Consider the following 17,403-nt stretch of genomic DNA (forward strand, 5'->3'; position numbering starts at 1 on the left):
GTTTCCATATTGAAACTGTACACACTTTAATTAAAGTTTTAAATGGATGTTGCACAAGACGTATTTCAAAGCTTAATATAGAAAAGTGTTTATGTGATTTACAAACTTGATAACCATAACCTTAAGAAAAGAAGCCTGTGTCTCCAATGTCCAAGATTTAACGTAACAGCATGGATCATTGTGAGGGTGGTATTATGTTTGACAGTGACAATTCTAAAATCTCAAAGTCCAAAACAAGCAATGTGATTCTCTTAACAACCACATATCTTAAATGAGTAAACTTGACATAACGCATGAATCGTTACTTTTTAACTTGTTTTACAGTAAGTGGGTATAAAGGGTTACAAAACCATCAACAAAACTATAAACTGAAATATGATCGAGACATCATGTATATATTATTCAGCATACTTCTGAAGACCGCTGATAATGAAAATAGGGTACAACTGAGGGTTTTGCTTGGGACTTGAGGTTATGTACAGTATCGGCATAGGGTTAGGGGCCATTTCATGTGCACTGCAGGCTAAACCAAATATGTATGCCCTTTTTTGGGGATACTTTTAAAATAACGGACAAGTTAGATTCATGAATTTTATACATATTTTAATAACACCAACTAAATAGCCAGCTGTAAAAATGAAAGAAACACATAAAAGTACAGCATATTGTGCATCAAAACATATTGATCAAGTTTACAAAAGCGCCAGACATGTTCTGTCACAGTCAGCATAGCTCTGTCTGGTGTAACAAATGTCCTACATGAGTTAGACTGCATTCACAAACAGCATATCTAACATGGCATCTCAATTAAGTATTTAAATATTTTCATACATTTCAATTTCACGCACCTGTTTTGAAGAATAGAACCGAAAATAAATCCAAACAGTTACCTGAATGCCTTAAGGTGGCCAGGATACGCAACTACCTCTTACATCAGAGCTTACAAAAGCAGATACTGCCAACTCTTGAAAATATAAAAATGTACAGTACATGGGACAAAATATATAGTCAATCCTTACTTCTATTCTAAGAAAATAGTGCACAACAAATTCAATAAGATATTAAAGGATAACGCAAAATATATGCAGTGAGTTTGTGATACAAAACTCCATATATTAAAATATATCTTAACCTTTTGGCAGATCATTCCCCATCTCTTTACACTCCCAAACACACGCTTGATCACTGACAGTCCAGCTATCTTTTAAAAATAATTTTACAGAGTTGACTCTTAATTGTCCCCTTTTCCCTGTGGCAATGGTCCTAATATTTATTACAGAGTATAACCTTTCTCTCCATCTTTCTATGAATTCTATCCAAATTTTGTATGTCCCCTGGGGAAGTTTAGTTCGGTGAGGTGGGAAGGCGGCAAAGGGACAAGATCAAATTCATCCAAAGAATGATGACTCGCAAATTGTCCAGGGCTACCGAGTTGGGCACGAGATCGTCTATGTAAAAAATCTTTCACTTAACCCTGGCAGTATAGGACAGCAGCCATCTTTTATTGCAGTGTAATTTTCAGATCCAAGTCTGCCCAACACAGACCCACCGGGTCCTTTCCTGCCAGGAATGATTGTTCAAACGCAAATACAAGCGGCAGATAGTCCGATTAGCGCTGAGGCGAAGACAGTCTCTGAGACACAAAGTCTATGACAGGTAAAACCTTAAATCTATAGTTTTTCTGAAATACCTGAATACTTTTTATTTATCGGGATAACAAGTGGAAAAACTATTATTTCAAGAGAATAACTATGTTCAATAGAAAATGAAGCTTATTGGCCTCGCTAAACAGAATGCTGTCAGTCATGTTCCCTTGAGTAACCAGGTCAAAGAACAAAACCACGGGAATACAGTACATCGTGAAATACATAACTAAACGGAAAATATCGCAAAACAAAACTACTGAAACACTTTTTCGGCTTCCACAGGGCTAAGAGAAGCCGAAGAAGATTCGGACACGTCGCAAATCTACGCAAAGTCTCATCGACCATCTGTCCGTCATGGTGCATAAAAGTATCTGAGGGACACAGACAGGAAGTGATTGTGCAGTGTTCCTGTAACTAGTCAAAGAATTGCATTTAGCCTTTGTGATGATAACGACTTTCCAATCGTGAGAGTGTTGATGGTCAGTGCTTATAAACAAAGAGGAGGTGGAACGAGTCGACGTCCGTGTGGTTGGGTTTGGGATAAGTGTTCTGTTGGCAGCTGTGCGGGTCTGGTCAGGGTCCTGCTGTCCAGCGGTCACATGCAGTCCACCACGTTGCTAGAACCCTGGCCCACGTCCCTTATCTGGCTGATGTGGGAGGTGCACACAGCTACGCCCGCTCCGGCACGACAGTGGGACACCGAGCCCACCAGCTCCCACCTGACACACACACACCCACACACACACACACAGCTTGAGCTTTATTATGGGATGCACAGTGTGTTCTGAACCGACACACGCAGATTGAACCTTCTCTAATAGCATCTCAACACAGGGAAACACATCCCTTCCCCACACCGTGCCTCTCTGCCCAGCTCACCTGTTCATGCGGGGGTCAAAGGCCTCCACGGTGTTCAGGTAGATGTTGCCGTTGTGCCCCCCGACGGCGAACACACGCCCCATGACGGATGCCACGCCGACTCCGCCGCGGGGCGTGGTCAGCTCCGAGACGTAGTCCCAGCGGTGCAGCCGGGGGTCGAACCTCTCCACCGAGCTCAGCGGCGAGTTGTCGTCAAAGCCCCCTGTGGGACAAGGAAAAAGGTATTCAGCATCAGAGATGGGCTCAGACACACAGGGAAGAATCCCAGAACAGTTGTGTTATGATGGGGGGAGAAGGGTAAGACTGGTAGAAAGACTAACAACAGGGGCAGTTAGAAAGTGTTACAGTTAACTGCATGTTCTATGAGATAAGACTGAGATACGAGGGCACAAGTTCAGCAACAGCCTATTGCCATAAAGTAGCCACTAAATGAAAACATCAGGCGTTGAGAATTGATTTCCGCTCATAGCCAATTCTGCTAACTCAGCCAAAAAAACTCGAACTTCGAATCAGCCTTGAGTGACTCTTAAAATTCAGGTGACCCAATAAAACTTCGGGTCCTCATGCATGGCCTGTAATCAGTAACCAGATTTACTTAACGTGGCCTTTTCCCCTCCCCTGATTCCCATAAGCTGCTGTGTAAAACAGCGAGGGCGTAGGCCCGGAGGCATGTGATCCCGCCATCTCAGAGGAGCCGGGTGAGGCGTTCAAAAACACAGACGTTCAAAAACATTCAAACTTCTAGGGAGCCTCTCCAGGATACCGTTCAGGATCGAAAATAGACATACTCTGCTAACTCTCCACAGGTACCTAGAGTGTAAAAACCCCAAGAGTGACCACCCAAATCGGCCAAAGCCAGGTCAGTTGTGTCCTCTGACGTGGAATCCGACGCTGTGTGTCGTGTGCGGTCCCTCTCACCCACGACGTAGAGGCAGCCGTTGAGCTCGCTGACGCCGTTGCCTGCCCTCCGCTGGCCCATCTCTCTGACCTCCGTCCACTTGTTGAGGTGGGGGTCGAAGCGCTCCACGCTCGACAGGGACGCCACGCCGTCGTTCCCCCCCACTGCATACACATGGCTCTGTGGGGGGTTAAGATGCTTAGGTTGAAAAAGAAATCTCTAGTGGGACCTTAGGGCTGTTAACCAAGCTACTGTACTACAAGTGTTTGATTGCTTGATGCTTGCTTTTTTTTTAAATTTACATTGTGTTCATCCATGTTTTTGTTTCATTGTACTGTTTTACTATTGTAAAGCGTCCTTGAGGTCGGGAAAAGGCGCTATCAAAATTAAACATATTATTATTACTGAGCGTTAGCCATTGTCACTCAAAGCAAGCGTAGAACACAACGTCATTTCACTGGGTTGTAAAACAATCAGAGGATCGACCTTGCATGTGGTGGCTGTTCTGGGGCGTGTGTAAATGTCCTGTTATAACACCTGCACAGGGCTCAGTACAGTAACTGCCAGCCTATTGCCGACCGCGTAAGGCCGGTACCGCTAACAGTTCCCACCTTCTGGTCTTGTTCATGTCCGTCTTACCCCTAATGCCACAGACCCCACCCCTCCCCGGGGCGTGTTCATGGGGGCCACGGCACTCCAGCGGTCGCACTCAATGTCGTATCTCTCCACATCGTTAAAGCACGAGTTGTCGTCCAGGCCTCCGATAGCATAGATAGGGCCTCCCAGAGCAGCCAACGCTATCCCCCTCCTACACACACACACACACACACACCTGTCAAAGGCCTGAACTGGCAAACTGGCCAAATGGAAGTCAAAAATAGTATAACGGAACTGATAGGATGGTCCCATCCCGCTATAGACGTTTTGCGCAGAAAAAGCCAATCAAGCTCCAAACAAATGGTCAACTCACCTTTTTGTGTTCATGGAGGCCTTCATCATCCATTTGTTGGTGAGGGGATCGAACATCTCCATGTTGCCCAGGTGTTCACTGCCGTCATGGCCACCAACGGCATACACCTTACCTGAGGACAAACAAGGTCAGCAACGCATCCAACAGAGGAGAGCAGCCATCAATGACAAAAGGAAAACATTTGAAAATATGGATGATTCTGACGTTGCTTCTCTAAATAATACAGCTTCTACCCATCTGTCGGCTGGTCACCCCAAAAGTGCTTTTGTCTTCTTGAGCGTTTGCCCGGTCTAGGTCAAAGAGTTATTTTGAGAATCTAGCAGGGGATTCCATAACCACCTCCTTAAAAGTAGCATGTCATCTATTGAACCGTTAATTGGGTGTTCTGTATTTCCGACAGCCTCCATGTCGACTTCCATTTGTCTTCCTCCTTTCTCTCCCTCCTCCCCTCCCCCTGCATTACCTCCTACAGATATGACTCCAACGTGCCGGCGTCTGCTGTTCATCTCCGGTCCAAAGAACCAGCTGTTCTTGCTGATGGAGTAACACTCAATGCTGCGGAACGGGTCCCCAGAACCGCCTCGGCCGCCGACACAGAACAACACGCCTGGAGGGAGGGGTCGGCGGGAAGGACCAATCAGAAGACAGAAGACACACTCGACAACAGCAGCCGCTATTCAGTACTGGAGCTAAGCACAATTGTTTTTTCTCTCACAGTCATAAACGATCCAGGCTTGGGCCTTACCTGCCGTGTGCTTTCTGGGAGTGGTGCGGACCGAGTACTCAAAGTCGGGCACCACCTTGTTGCTGAGGTGCAGGTGGTAGTTCCTGGCTTCATCCAGCAGGTCTCGGCAGCTCAGATTGGTCTTGATCATCTCCTCCTTGGCCACTGTGCCGGTCAGGAAGTCGACAGGCAGCAGGGGGAGGCGCACCTGCGAGGACGCAACGCCGGTGTGAAACACGCATGAGGTGGCGCGACTGTAAACACACGTAGCGGTCAACAACCCCCAAGCATAAACACGAGGACAAATACCCTCCCTCGCATGCACAAACACACACACACACCTGAGACATGATCTGGTCCAGCCAGGCCTCATGGTTCTGGGGGTTGGCTTTGAGCCACTTGACGGCGGCGTTGTACACCTGCGTCTCCGAGTGGATGTTGAGCTCGCCGGACGAGAGCAAGGTGCGCAGGTGCTGCGGCGACACGCACGGAAAGTCCTCGCAGTCCACCACCTCGCGGAAGTGCTCGCACGCGTAGCGGTCCGCCATGTCCATCAGGTCGACGCGGTTGTGGCTCTCGGCGAAGGTGCGCACGGCCAGGCAGTTGGAGGGATGAAAGTGGGCCTTCATGTACTCACAGCAGGCGCGCGCCACCAGCTCCACCTGCTCGGACAGACATTGGGGTAGTGTTGAAGACTATGGGCAGGGGGAACGGGGGTAGGGATGTTCTGCATTCAAAGCAGTCAGTTGTGTGTCACTATGGTCAGACCCATGATCCCAATGCTATAGTGAGGGAGTATTCTATGTTCTGTGTCCTATCTTTGAATTCAGGAGGAGGACCTGAAGGATGCAGGCGGCGTAGAGCAGCGGCTGGACGTTGTCCACGGTCAGGGTTAGCCGGGAGGAGTAGGCGAAGCCCACCAGGTCCTGGATGGCGTCGCCGTCAAAGTCTTTGATTTCGATCAGGTCCTGCTTTGCCTCGGACATCTCCGAAAGGAACATGGCCCTTGGAGGACATCAGACAAGGTTAGTCAGACACGCGTCTCCACACGTATTCTCTGGTCTAGATATTTACGAGAATTTTACAATGTTTAGTGAATTTCAAAGACATGGTTCAGGGTTTCCCGCACAAAATGTGTTAGTTAAGGCGGTGGGGGGGGGTGGGGGGGGGGGGCAAACGTTTTCCCTCAAAAAACACATTTTTATGCATTCTGCAGAGAAGGGAGACTGGAGTTTGTCACGGTTTGGAATGAAAGGGAGAAAACAGGACAGAGTAACACGGCGGATATCGCTCATAAAAAGAAACAAACAACTGAGTTAAGGCGGCAGACATGTGCTGCTTAGGCAGCCGCCTTGACTGCAAAGTGCTGCGGGAAATAAAAGTCACTACAGTCCACAAGTGAGAAAACAGGAAAAAGTATACACCTACCTGAAGTAAGGGATGACACAGGCCAGCACTAGCTTGTGGCATGGTATTAGCCTGCTGCCCACCTAGATGAAGAACAGGAGGGAGGGAGAGAGACAGAGAGAAGGGCATCAACGTGTGCACTCACAAGCTTTTCATTCGCCGTAAATATCCATGCTCTTTTGTTGGTTAAGTAGCATCTGCCTTTTTAATGACAATACTGAGAATATTTATAGAGGTAACCAAGTTAGATAAAAGGCCAACAAAATAAAAGGCTATGAAGACATCTGGCCAAAGTGGCCATGTTTTTCCGCCAGCACTCAGTTCTTCAGCAGGTTCACTTCAATGTAAACACGGACACAACATTAAAATCTGTGCTCAGATCAGACCTACTTTCAGTGTGACGTCACAGAGCTCCCCGACTTCGTAGAACTGCCTGAGGGAGTTATGGAAGTCCTTCCATGCCTCGTAGGCCTCGAATACGAAGGAGCCATCCGGCTCTCTGTCTCGCACAGAGGGCTTCCTTGGGCTGGGCCGCTGCTGTTTCTCCTTGGGTTTCTGCTGCTTGGCGTGCTCTGGCACCATGTCTCCAGGCGCCATGGCTGTCTACAGTGAGCCACTCCTGCTGGAAAAAGAGATGGCGAGGCGAAAGGAAGAAAAATAGAAAACAAAGAAAATTGTCCTATTTAGCGTATTTTTTTCTCTCTTTTTTTACCGTTGTAAAATAACAGCCCAACACGTTGTTTTAGAGAGGCGGGTGAGATTTCTCTGCAAGTCCCGAAGAGCCAACTACGGCAAGTGACTCTGCGCTGTTCCTCAACCCTCCTCTCTCTCCCTCTCCCTCCTGCCCATTCCAGTCCACAGTATGTTACTTAGTGGAAAATGCGGTCAGGCAGGATTCTCTCTTTCTCAAGGAGGCACTGGTGGTAATAAAGAGCAACTGAAACCTGATGTTAAGATCTCCACTTGGAATAGTACAGGAAACTAATGATTCACATTTCCACCTATACGCAACACACAAATGATGGAGCTGAGCTGTTAACTCTCTGGCTGAGTTCCTGCCACTGAATAGACTCAGGGAACCCACACTGCACCCTCATCACTATTCTACTCAGCTCTAAAGGGCAAAACACAAGAGATCATGGTCAAAGGCTCCTTATTTCTGAGCCAACTTTATTATCAGCCTATTGCGATTATCGCTTTCAACTTAATGTCCCTACCATTCAAAGTGCAAAGAGTCTGTACTGTAAAAAAAAAAAAAAAAAAAAAAAGCATAAGAGTAATTTGTTTAGCTTTTTATCGGAGGAGGCCGAGTATAAAAGATAGAGAGAGGAGGGGGGGCTTCTTCTTGTGAGACAAGCCTTGCAAGAGTCTTTGTGCACCACAGACCATCACAGCGAGGGCAACATGCCACATTATTCAAAGAAGGGATGCACAGAGGACGGGTGTGCAGTCATAGCAACCTACTTTTGTCATGTTTAATTACTTATCCACACCCCTCCTCACACAACCCCACTTTCATTTTCCAAGTGCCATGTTAGCCTCAGGAATCCCTTCGTGGTGGTCTAATTAGCTTGCCAGCCTCTAAATACTAAATACAGAAAGCAGACAGGCCTGATCTGGGACTAGCATGACACCCAGCAATGAATGACCTATCGATTGCCATTGTATACATTCCTTTGACGTTGCATGGTGTTTAAAATAGGAATCAGTAGCTATGTAAACAAAGTACAGATGGTGATATAATTCATAGCAGAGACTAAACTTGGATGATCACGATGATAAATATACACTGCTATGTAGTGTACGGATTCAAGTCAGGGATGAATAGTCAATGTTTACATACCGTTTCATTCATCAAGCTACGCTAGTTTACGAGCTACAGTACAGTAGGCTACTGTAGCTAGAAAACAGGTCAACCAGGTGGGAGGTAGGTAAAAGTTGGTGAAATATAATTTTGAATTATTGATGAAACACAATGCTGCAGCGGCATAACCGTTATTTTCCTAAATGTCGCAAACTGTCAATAAAAGCTTAGAGATAACATGTGCAACACGCCGTAACTAACATAGACTAGTCTAGTAGCTGGAAGAACTAGCCTAGCTTGCTAACGTTGCGTACTGTAGCTAGGTTAGCTCAGCTACGTTGCTTCAAGGTTTGACGAGAAACCGGTTTGAGGAGGACAGGCTACACATTTTAAAATAAGAACGTTTTTTCTTGTTCATTTATTATTTATTCAAGCATAATTAAAATGTCAAAAGTCCAACTCCACCGACCTTTTAAGTACATCATGCTGTACTGTTGCTAAAATTCTGCTACTTGGCATGGCACAATTAACGTCTTAATCGAGTGACATTTAGGAATTATAATTACATGACCTATTTACGATCCTGGGAAACTTGTGCAACGTTACCGCTGTTATATTACATCTTTCTTTGCATTACCTCATCTTGCAGCAAATAATTACTTGTTTGTCTTCATTCACAGGTAGCTGTGGAGTGCAAAGAGAACCCAGACACGTTTGTTGTTATTTGCAATGCCTTATGGGAACAGTAGTTTATTTTAGTTAAGGATTTCATTCAATGTTCAATACATTGAGACTTAGCCCTGGGACGTCACCAAATATTTAAGATTTGGTGATTTGATTTAAGATTTTTTGTTGTGTTTCCTCACTTCAAACCCAGTTCCAATTCAATATAGAATTTGTTGCAGTTTGTCAAAACCAGTCAAATCTGATTTGATAGGACACAATGAGTGTACTTTGGCTGTGTGTATTTCATTATTTCACATGATTGTATTATACCTTGTCACTAATGGTAACCGTATACTAACCATATACTTTGTCACTAATGATAATATATCATAGAACATTAGAGTGAAGGGTCAAACATTACTGAATTTCAGAAATTACTGTCTACATACAAGTCCATTGCACTGACCCAATGCCATAAAGTAAAGACTGAATCAAAGTTTAACTGAAGTTGCCCATTGGCCTATTGTTTTTTATGACGACTTTGATGGTGAAATCACCTGAAATCGAACACATTTTATAAATCAGGTTGGAGTTAGCTTCAACATGCTCTCCCTCTTTCTCGTCCTCTTCATTCCTCCCCCATTCCAACAAACACACAGACACACACTGTCTGACACACAGACTCACAAACACAGACTGTTAACCAGCGACATGCACCACCACAAAAAATGTTCCTTCCCACATTGGGTCATGGGAATATTGCTTTTCTTGAACACTGATCCACATTCCTGAGTCTGAGACTTGGTTGGAGTCAAGGAGGAGCTGCCTGAGTCTACCACCAGGTTTTTACCACGCCTACAATCATGAGGGCCGGGACGCCCGCCTGAACAGGAGAAGGGGTAAAAATCATATGAAGAAACTCTTTTGCAAGGTATTCACAGGGTAGCACAGCATCGACTATTTAATAGTTTCCTGTTCATATTGTGCACTGTATTGTGACGTCTCTGGTATTTGTTATATTGCCCAGTAGTGACAGTGCAGTACACACTTAAATGTTTACTTTATATCAATTGAAGTGCTTCACAGCGTTGTAAAAATCCAGACCAGGAGCAATCAACACAGAAATGTGCAATGTAAGGTTTTTAAAGTTACGCAGTAGCCTATATTTCAGGTCATATGAGAGCCATTTCATTTTATTGGCTTGTGCAATAAAATGCCTCCAGTAATTACACATTAACATCTACACAGTTCAACCAATCATCCCGTCCCAAAAAAATGACAGCAGAATTTTTTTTATTTTATTTGGCAAAGACAATTGTAATACATTGTTATTGCAAAGTAAAAGCAAATATTGAGGGATTAACAGGGCATTTAAAACTACAATTCTTAAAACAAGTTGGTATGGTAATAATAACGTGTACTCAAAGAGGATGAAGCTGGGGTCATACAGTTGGGTCATACAAGTGCTCCTGTCTGGATCCAGGCTGCTCTCCCTTCATAACCCTGGAGGAGTGTGTGTGGGGGGGTCTGGTCATGACAAGCTATTTAAGACCAGAAGGAGGCCACTGAACAGATGAAAGGAGTGGATGGAGGAGAAGAGTAGAAAGTTGAACTTAAGCACTAGTTGCTCTGGGGGAAAGAGAGTGGCAGCATGGTGGAGCAGATCTCGACATTCTGGGCAACTGCCTCCATGACAATGGTCCAGCACCTGAACCCAGAGAGTGGGCACATTCCATTCACTGCCAATAACTTCTCCATTCACTCTCACAGCTTTCCGGTATGTACAGCTGTTATGTTGGGTCAGTGTGCACAGAGTGCCTATGCCCTTGCCTTTTTCTGCCAACATTCTAAATACAACAGCCACCATCAGAATGCTGGTATGTTGCTGTGTTGAAGCATTGTGCAAGCACCTATATGCTTCATTTTATAACGTTTGTTCACATTGTAACTTTTACAAAAAAGGTTACAACAAACAACAAAACCTGTTCTTAAGATAAAAGACTAAATCTAAAAACACTAAAACAAAAACAAGTCCAAATGATTAGTGAATGCCATTACTATAATTCATCTTTTGTGTTTGGTGCTCCTTCAACTTTGTATTTATTATTCAATTATTTAATCCATGTATTTATTTAACCCTCCAGTAACCCAGCTGTCCTCCAGAACTACAGACCGGTATCACTACTACCCTTCTTTTCTAAAACAATTGAACGCGCTGTATCTAACCAACTGTCAAACTTCCTCTCTCAGAACAACCTGCTTGACCCCAACCAATCGGGCTTCAAGACTGGCCACTCCACAGAAACTGCCCTCCTGTCAGTCACCACGGCCCTCCAGTCTGCCAGAGCGGCTTTGAGGTCATCCGTCATCATTCTGCTGGACCTTTCTGCAGCGTTTGATACGGTTAACCATCAAATCCTGCTGACCAGACTTTCTGATGGGCATCACTGGCACTGCACTTCAGTGGATCTCATCCTACCTGTCGGGAAAATCCTACCAGGTCTCCTGGGGAGGCAAAGTGTCAGGCCCCCGCCAGCTCTCCACTGGTGTCCCACAGGGATCCGTCCTTGGGCCCCTCCTCTTCTCCCTCTACACCACCTCGCTTGGACCAATCATCACCTCCCATGGCTTCTCCTACCACTGCTATGCTGACGACACGCAGCTGTACCTGTCGTTCCCCCCGACTGATCCGGGTATCTCAGCTAGGATCGAGGCCTGCCTCACAGACATCTCCGCCTGGATGACCGAGCACAAAACAGAACTCCTCATCATCCCGGCAAAACCCTCCATCTCCCATGATCTCTCAATCACCCTGGGATCGGCGACGGTGACCCCTTCATCCTCTGCCAGGAACCTCGGGGTGACCATGGATGACGAGCTCTCCCTCACAGCCCACATTGCTGCGGTCTCCCGGTCGTGTAGATTCACCCTCTACAACATCCGAAAGATCAGGAGATACTTATCTGAGCATTCCACCCAGCTGCTAGTCCAAGCACTTGTCCTCTCAAAGTTGGACTACTGCAACTCGCTGCTCGCCGGTCTCCCAGCATGCGCAACCCGCCCTCTCCAGAGAATTCAGAACGCGGCGGCCCGTCTGGTCTTCAATCTACCCAGACGCTCCCATGTTACCCCGCTCCTCATCTCCCTCCACTGGCTTCCCATCACGGCCCGTATCAGATTCAAGACTCTGGTACTGACCTTCCGAGCGGTGAACGGGACTTCACCCGACTACATCAAGTCTCTCCTCCAGCCTTACACCCCCCCCCCCCCCCCCCCCCGCCACCTACGGTCTTCTTCTGACAACCGTCTGGTGGTCCCACCGCTCAATCCACCATCAGGGACACTGACTGTCTCCCCACCTTCAAGAAAAGGCTCAAGACGCACTTGTTCCGGGAGTACAACGGCACTTAGGAATGCTTGGCTGGACCTGATGTTAGTTTCCTCCAGGATCACAATGACTCGTATTGAGAGACTTGTTGCTCTTGTTGGTTAGTTGTAACGGTTTCAAATTCTTGTACTCGCTGTGAAATATTTTTACTGTTGATTGTTTTTTCTACAGGTACATTCTTGCACTCTTGTGGGGAGTTTCATGTTGTTCAATTGTAACTTGTTTAACTTTATGCTCTTATGGTTCTTCCCTTTGGAACTTATTTGGTTTTCCACAATGTATGCTTCATGTTTTGGCTGCTCGCAATGTTTGGGGCTATCTCGTTGTTATGATCAGTAACCTATGCTCTTTTGTAAAGCTCTCTCTTGGAAGTCGCTTTGGATAAAAGCGTCTGCTAAATGCATAAATGTAAATGTAAAATGTACATTTATTTATAATTGTATTTTAAAACAATAATATGTATGAATCATAAAATAAAATGAATAATTAATAATAATAATTTTCACAATAGAATAAATAATAATAAATATAAATAAATAATAAATAATTCAACAAAACCCACTCCTAAACACGTAAACGTATAAATAGAACGAAAATGTACAACAAAAGAAGTGTGACATTATAATAATTGTTTCTTTCGTGTATGGTTCTCTATGTAGCTAGTAAGGGGTACCTATTAGGGGTCGATTCAGTCTTCTAGCAATTCACAAATGTAAAAAATATTTTATAATTTTTTATGTAATGTTATTTATTTATTTTAATACAAAAAATCTTTTTGATTAAAAATTGCAAAAAAACGTGAAACGATTTTTAATCGATTCGTGACCCCAAGAATCGATTAGAATCGTGAGGTACCAAAAGATTCCCACCCCTAATACCTATCCTCCGATAGGTCCACCCTGTATGACCTAGAAACCTAACACTTTTTTCTCATCAAGAACAAAAAGGCCTCAATAACTTATAAAGAATGCTGTCAGACTTCCCCATTGAAGTCTATGACTTGATGGATATTTGGAGGTTTGTAACCAGGCAACAGTGCAGAATCATATTGAATGTAAAACATGAGGTCCATAAGTACAGTATATGAATAAAGAAATTCATGAATCCCTGGTGAAAGGGATTCAAAACATACTAAGTTAAGTTATGAAATGTCTGCATGTGTCCTGCAGACTAGAATTGAAACCGGTTATTTGCAATTTGTTTATGAGAAGTTACATTTAGGTCTATGTGCTAGGAGGTGTGACAAACAGTAAAACATGGACCCTGATCCTTACCATTTGCAGGTATATTTTGCTTTTGTGGTTATCAATCCAAAGATTAGTCAAACAAAATCATTTAAAAAAGGTTGGCCAAAGAACAAAGCTGCAACTCATTACTTCAAGATCCCTCAAGCATATCATTGATCTTTTGTCAATGTTTAGATTAACTTGGACTCATGAGAAAGGTTCCAGATATCTATACCAAAAAGCTTTGGAAATATCCATTGCCCTTTGTGTGAAATAGAGCATCACACACCTACTTTGTAGTGAGTCTTTTTAGTTTATAGACTATGGGCTGTTTAGTTTAAATTATTTTAGAGGCGCTTGAAGTAACAGCTCCTTGGGCTCAAAGAACTGTCAATTCAGAATGTAATAGTTTGGGGGGTGATCCCAGCTTTGAACAGAGGGTGCATCATTTGAGATAAAAACCTGCTGCATCATTTAGCCTTGTAAACAGTATAAGGTTTAGGATTTGTGGTTTGGTTTGCCAGATTGGAAGTTTGGTTTGCAAGACTGAGGAGGTATAGTTTGTCCCCTAGGTGGCAGGCTTGTTATTTGTGAACAACTGTGTGTCGAGTTTCTGAGAGTAATTGAATGAGAGAAACAGAATATACTGTATGTTGGACCAAATACTCTAACGAAGTCAAGGTACCAACATCTAGTAGCTGACCTTAAACAATACTGTTGGTGCACCAAAGAGGTACTTAACAAATGGATGTGAAATGAGTGAAAGATTGTGGTTGACATTGGCTAACCTTTGTACCTTTTTGTTTTTGTAAACCCAAGTATTTTCTTCCCCCAAAAAGATTAAGTATGTGGTATGTAATCATTATTATGAAATACATTACTTTGGTTAATTGAATGACAGTCAAGCTGGATCTCTGTGGGAAGTATGTTTTAAGATATTATGAGTGGAGCCAAACTGCCGGAATACATGTTAATGCTTCTTGATTTACAACAGGTGAATCAATTATTTGCCTCTACATAATTTGATAGCAGTGACAAATAGGGGTTGCTATTCATCAATTGTGGCCCACCGTTGGTGTTAAGTTTCATTAAAAGCAAGCACGGCCATTTTGTAATGTCAACATGTGAATCGATAGTGACACAGCCAATGTACTGCCTAAGCTCTGAACTGACACATCACTGAGTGGTATGTGTTCAAGCTAAACTGACACGGTCGCGCCACGAATGTGTATCAAAACTCAACTGTCATTGCCTGGAGTATGTAGAAGCTGTGGAGAGAGTGTGAATGTTTACTGTGTCTTTCAGTATGTGTAGATGAACTTACGTTGTGACAGAACCTAGGTGCAAAGACACATGCAACTTTAAGACACCAGATTATATATATATATATAATATTTTTTTACATTTGGAGACAGGGTTAAAAAATGTCTGTGTCTTTTTCCATGTCCATCCAGTTGTCATCATGCATTACTGCACAAGCCTGGTGCAAGAAATGTGAGGTATTTTCAGGTTTGGGCTGTTAGTCCTTCATAGGTCAAATGCTAGATGTATTTTTACTGAGGACTATGGTAAATTGTTCTAAATTGAAACATTATTAATTCATGTTAACAAGATTAACACAAATAAGCACATAGTTCTCTTTAAGATACCTATCTCAAAACCACATAAAAGTTACTTTTTTATCAAGAGTAATCAGTGAAAAAACACCCTGAATTACTGCCAGAAATCTCTAGCAAGAACCTCAAACCTGTAACCTGTAAGAATCCTGACTGACCTTCTGTTGGTTTGGGATGTTGCAGTTGAATCAGATCACACCCCTCCATGAAAAGTTCCCACAAAGAATAGGGAGGGTCCAAGTGTGAGCAAAGCATAATAGTGCAAGAAACGTATATATTCCTCACTTGACCTCCCTCCTGTCATTTGCCCTACAGGTATTTCATGTATACTGCTTCCCTACTGCACAGCTGCATGCTCACTGAACAATCATCTCACACTCAGCAAAGCCTGGTGGTGGTGTGTGACTGGTGGTGGTGTGTCTATGTGATGTAAGGGATTGTGGTTCACAACATAAACAACTATATCATATTGTCAAAAATATTTTTTAAAGGAATGGTAATACGTACAATGTAATCACAAGTGAAAGTGCAGTCCTATGCTTGCTACTTCATTCATTAATCAGTCTTTTCATTAAGAATACAGATTAATCCAATATGGTAGTGTCTAATGAAAGCGACAAAATCATTCATCAAAGCAACTAAATGATCAACTTCTTCAAGACAATATTGACACTAATCATAACTACCCTATACTAAGGACAACATAGGAATGGGTTGATGTCAACTGATAGTCGTTTTGTTTTCCAGAGCCTGTACCCAGGAACAACATGCTTGATAACTTACCCTCCATAAAGTCCATCTCATCCCCCCCCCCCTCCCAAAAATGGACAGTGTTTTCGTCCCCCTGCTTTTCACAGTAGCCTCTGTGGCGAGGTGTGACGATGATTTGGCAGTCTCTGTAACATTTGCCTGCCCTCTGGCCTAAGACCCATTACATGGGGGTAAGCTTATCTGAGTGACATGAGGGATTAGCATGACTAGCATGACCCGAGAAAGAGCCTGAGGTGGGATGTGGAGTTGGCCGGTAATCCAGGTCCGCACGAGAAACACTTTCTGCATTGGGATACACAACCTGACGCACATTCAAAAAGACACGGACAGTTGAGTGCAAACACAGAAAACAAGACAAAAACAAGGCTACTCATAATAACGTGGATATAGAATTTGTACATCTTTAAATTAAACATGTGTTCAAAGCGATATAGCCGGAGATATGCATTGTTGTTTATGTTCTTCCATTGGTCGGTTGGCGTGTGTGTATGTGTGTGTGTAAGACTTCCAGCTGGACAGTGCGGACCTCCTTAAGGGACCCAAGGAGCCCCAGCTGTGACCCAGACACCCACACTTGCCCCCTGGGTAGGGTCTGACAAGCACACAGAACATCTATCAGTAAACAAACAACAGCAATAACAACCACGTTCTGGAGCAAGGACAGTAGCTATTTTTGACTTTAGTATAGCTAAATTAAGTTACTTAATTTAAAGAACAAAAGTTACATTTGTGAAGTTACAGCAACCTTATAGGACTTTACTCGTCGGGAACATATGCGTTGCCCAAGCTTGTAAACTCAGTTTGCGTAATGCCGTCTAGCACCTAAACATGTTCAAGAAAATAACCCTGATCAAAAACACCAGTACAGTACCATCTCCTCCAAGACATGACAGTCTCCAAACCTCAAGATTCGGAAGTCAGTCGGACAAAATGCAACTTCATCAAGTTTGGGGAGTTAACCAGGGCAATGGTGAGGGAGGGACGGAGGACAGAGCTACTGTCACAGTCACTTCTGGAGCCACTACATCATCGCCCTCGTCCCGCTTATTTCCCCGGGTGAGAACTGACAGGCCGGTTCATGTGTTAGAGCCCCCAGGAGTCCTATTCATTAAGCATCACTTTTCTGCCACACTGCTGAGAGAAACGACAAGAAGAGTCCACACCTGGAAATGACTCAACAGCCCGTTCTGCTTCAGATTATAATTTTTTGGGGGGTACTCAAGAGGCATGATTTTTGAGATGATGCAAAATGGAGGCTGGTTGTTTATGATGTGTGATTGACAAGTTGTGCGGGAACTTTGGTTTATATGTATAAGACATGTTAAGAGGCATACAAGGATACAGTGTGTATCTATTTCTACAGTGGCAAACACATATAATTATTTCAGTTGTTTGCGTACAACCTACA

General features: G+C 43.9%; 1 protein-coding gene across 1 annotated transcript; it reads right to left on the reverse strand.

Moving 5' to 3' along the window:
* Positions 1-592: 592 nt before the first annotated feature.
* On the reverse strand, positions 593-9,077 carry klhl8 (kelch-like family member 8). Its single transcript, XM_062484304.1, has 12 exons — positions 8,966-9,077; positions 6,915-7,143; positions 6,546-6,607; positions 5,957-6,122; positions 5,459-5,779; positions 5,139-5,325; positions 4,857-5,000; positions 4,394-4,505; positions 4,063-4,231; positions 3,444-3,603; positions 2,526-2,727; positions 593-2,365 (listed from the first exon to the last, which is right to left on the reverse strand). The coding sequence occupies exons 2-12, from the start codon at positions 7,119-7,121 to the stop codon at positions 2,242-2,244; spliced, it is 1,854 nt and encodes a 617-aa protein (XP_062340288.1). The 5' UTR covers positions 7,122-7,143; positions 8,966-9,077; the 3' UTR covers positions 593-2,241.
* Positions 9,078-17,403: the final 8,326 nt, after the last annotated feature.

This window comes from Osmerus eperlanus, chromosome 18 (genome assembly GCF_963692335.1).
Source record: "Osmerus eperlanus chromosome 18, fOsmEpe2.1, whole genome shotgun sequence".
In the NCBI taxonomy this organism is placed as follows: Eukaryota; Metazoa; Chordata; class Actinopteri; order Osmeriformes; family Osmeridae; genus Osmerus; species Osmerus eperlanus.